General features: G+C 38.6%; 1 protein-coding gene across 2 annotated transcripts in view; it reads right to left on the bottom strand.

Annotated features, from left to right (window-relative positions):
- LOC116698222 (1-phosphatidylinositol 4,5-bisphosphate phosphodiesterase delta-4) overlaps nt 1–1269 on the bottom strand; it is a 25822-nt gene that overhangs the window by 18146 nt on the left and 6407 nt on the right. For both annotated transcript variants that reach the window (XM_032530027.1, XM_032530028.1), the window contains exon 5: nt 606–735. In XM_032530027.1, the coding sequence (XP_032385918.1) occupies nt 606–735 (130 nt within the window). The remainder of the gene's footprint in view (nt 1–605; nt 736–1269) is intronic.

The raw sequence follows: 1269 nt of genomic DNA, 5'->3' as shown, positions 1-1269 counted from the left end.
TAAACAGCCTGTAATGAAACCTAATTGAGTCAAATCTGCAGACAAGTTGAATCAATTGTTCATGCAGAGTATCCTTGCCGAGTTTTTTGCCAACCCATTATACAACAGACATCCCATTTCAATAATATATGTAAAATCACATCAATATGCAACACTTATCCACGCCCACATACATACAAATGCATGTATACACCCACACACATACATACATACCCAAAAAAAACTAAAATGAATATACATTTGTCACTCTACATCAGTTTTATGAAAGCCCAGTATCACCAATAACAAATTTGCTTCAGAGGGCTTAACAATCTGTTCAGCATACGACATCCTCTGCCCATTGACTAAGAAAACCCCCCCACCCCAAAAAACTATTTAATAAGGAAAGAAATGGAAGAAACCTCGGGTAGAGCAACTGAGGGAGAATCCCCCTCCCAGGATGGACAGACGTTCGAAAGAGTTGTGTGTACAGAACAGACCAGTATGATGAAATTACAGCATTAGGTATCCATATGAAAGATAGAAATTGGGAAATTCCTCTTATCTGAAAATGTACTGCAGCAACAAGTGAACTTCTAACCAATCTAAAGAGGTTCATAGCTCACCGTGAACAGATCCAGAGCATTGTCCTCGTTCATTTCCACGTTCATCATCTTCAGCAGCGTCTGCACCTCTTTGAAGTTCATCTTCCCATCTTTGTTTTTGTCCGCTTTGTGAAACCAGTCGCGGACCCACCTGAGAGGATGCTGAGGGAAACACCAGCTCACAAGTTTCGTGGAACAACAACAACAACAACAACAACAACTTAATTCAAGTGTTACAATCAGCTGGAGAGTTCTATTATAAAACCCCATGGATAAAATCTCATGGCTCGAGCAAACTTCACTGGTTTTACCAGGATTATTATTTATTCTTTTGTTGCTGTTGATATATCTAACATAGGAGAAAAAGCTACCTACACTCCCAAGACCATCATCGTCATTCATAAATATAAAGGGATTGTCATCTCCATTCATGTTTTATTTCCATTACTTTCTATTTATGTTTTATTGTTTATTAAAAGGATCCCCATTATCTAATGCTGGATCAGTCAGCTACTCTTCCTGGGGTACACACTAGACACACAATACTGTACATAAACACTACACCACATTCTATTACAATAATATATGTAATATCACATACAATATACTTATCCTTGCTCACATAGGCTACACATGCACATGCACGTACACACACACACACACACACACACACACACACACACAC

Source organism: Etheostoma spectabile, chromosome 11 (genome assembly GCF_008692095.1).
Source record: "Etheostoma spectabile isolate EspeVRDwgs_2016 chromosome 11, UIUC_Espe_1.0, whole genome shotgun sequence".
Taxonomy (NCBI): Eukaryota; Metazoa; Chordata; class Actinopteri; order Perciformes; family Percidae; genus Etheostoma; species Etheostoma spectabile.
Note: the sequence above shows the minus strand (reverse complement) of the source record. Positions and strands in the feature narration are given on the sequence as shown.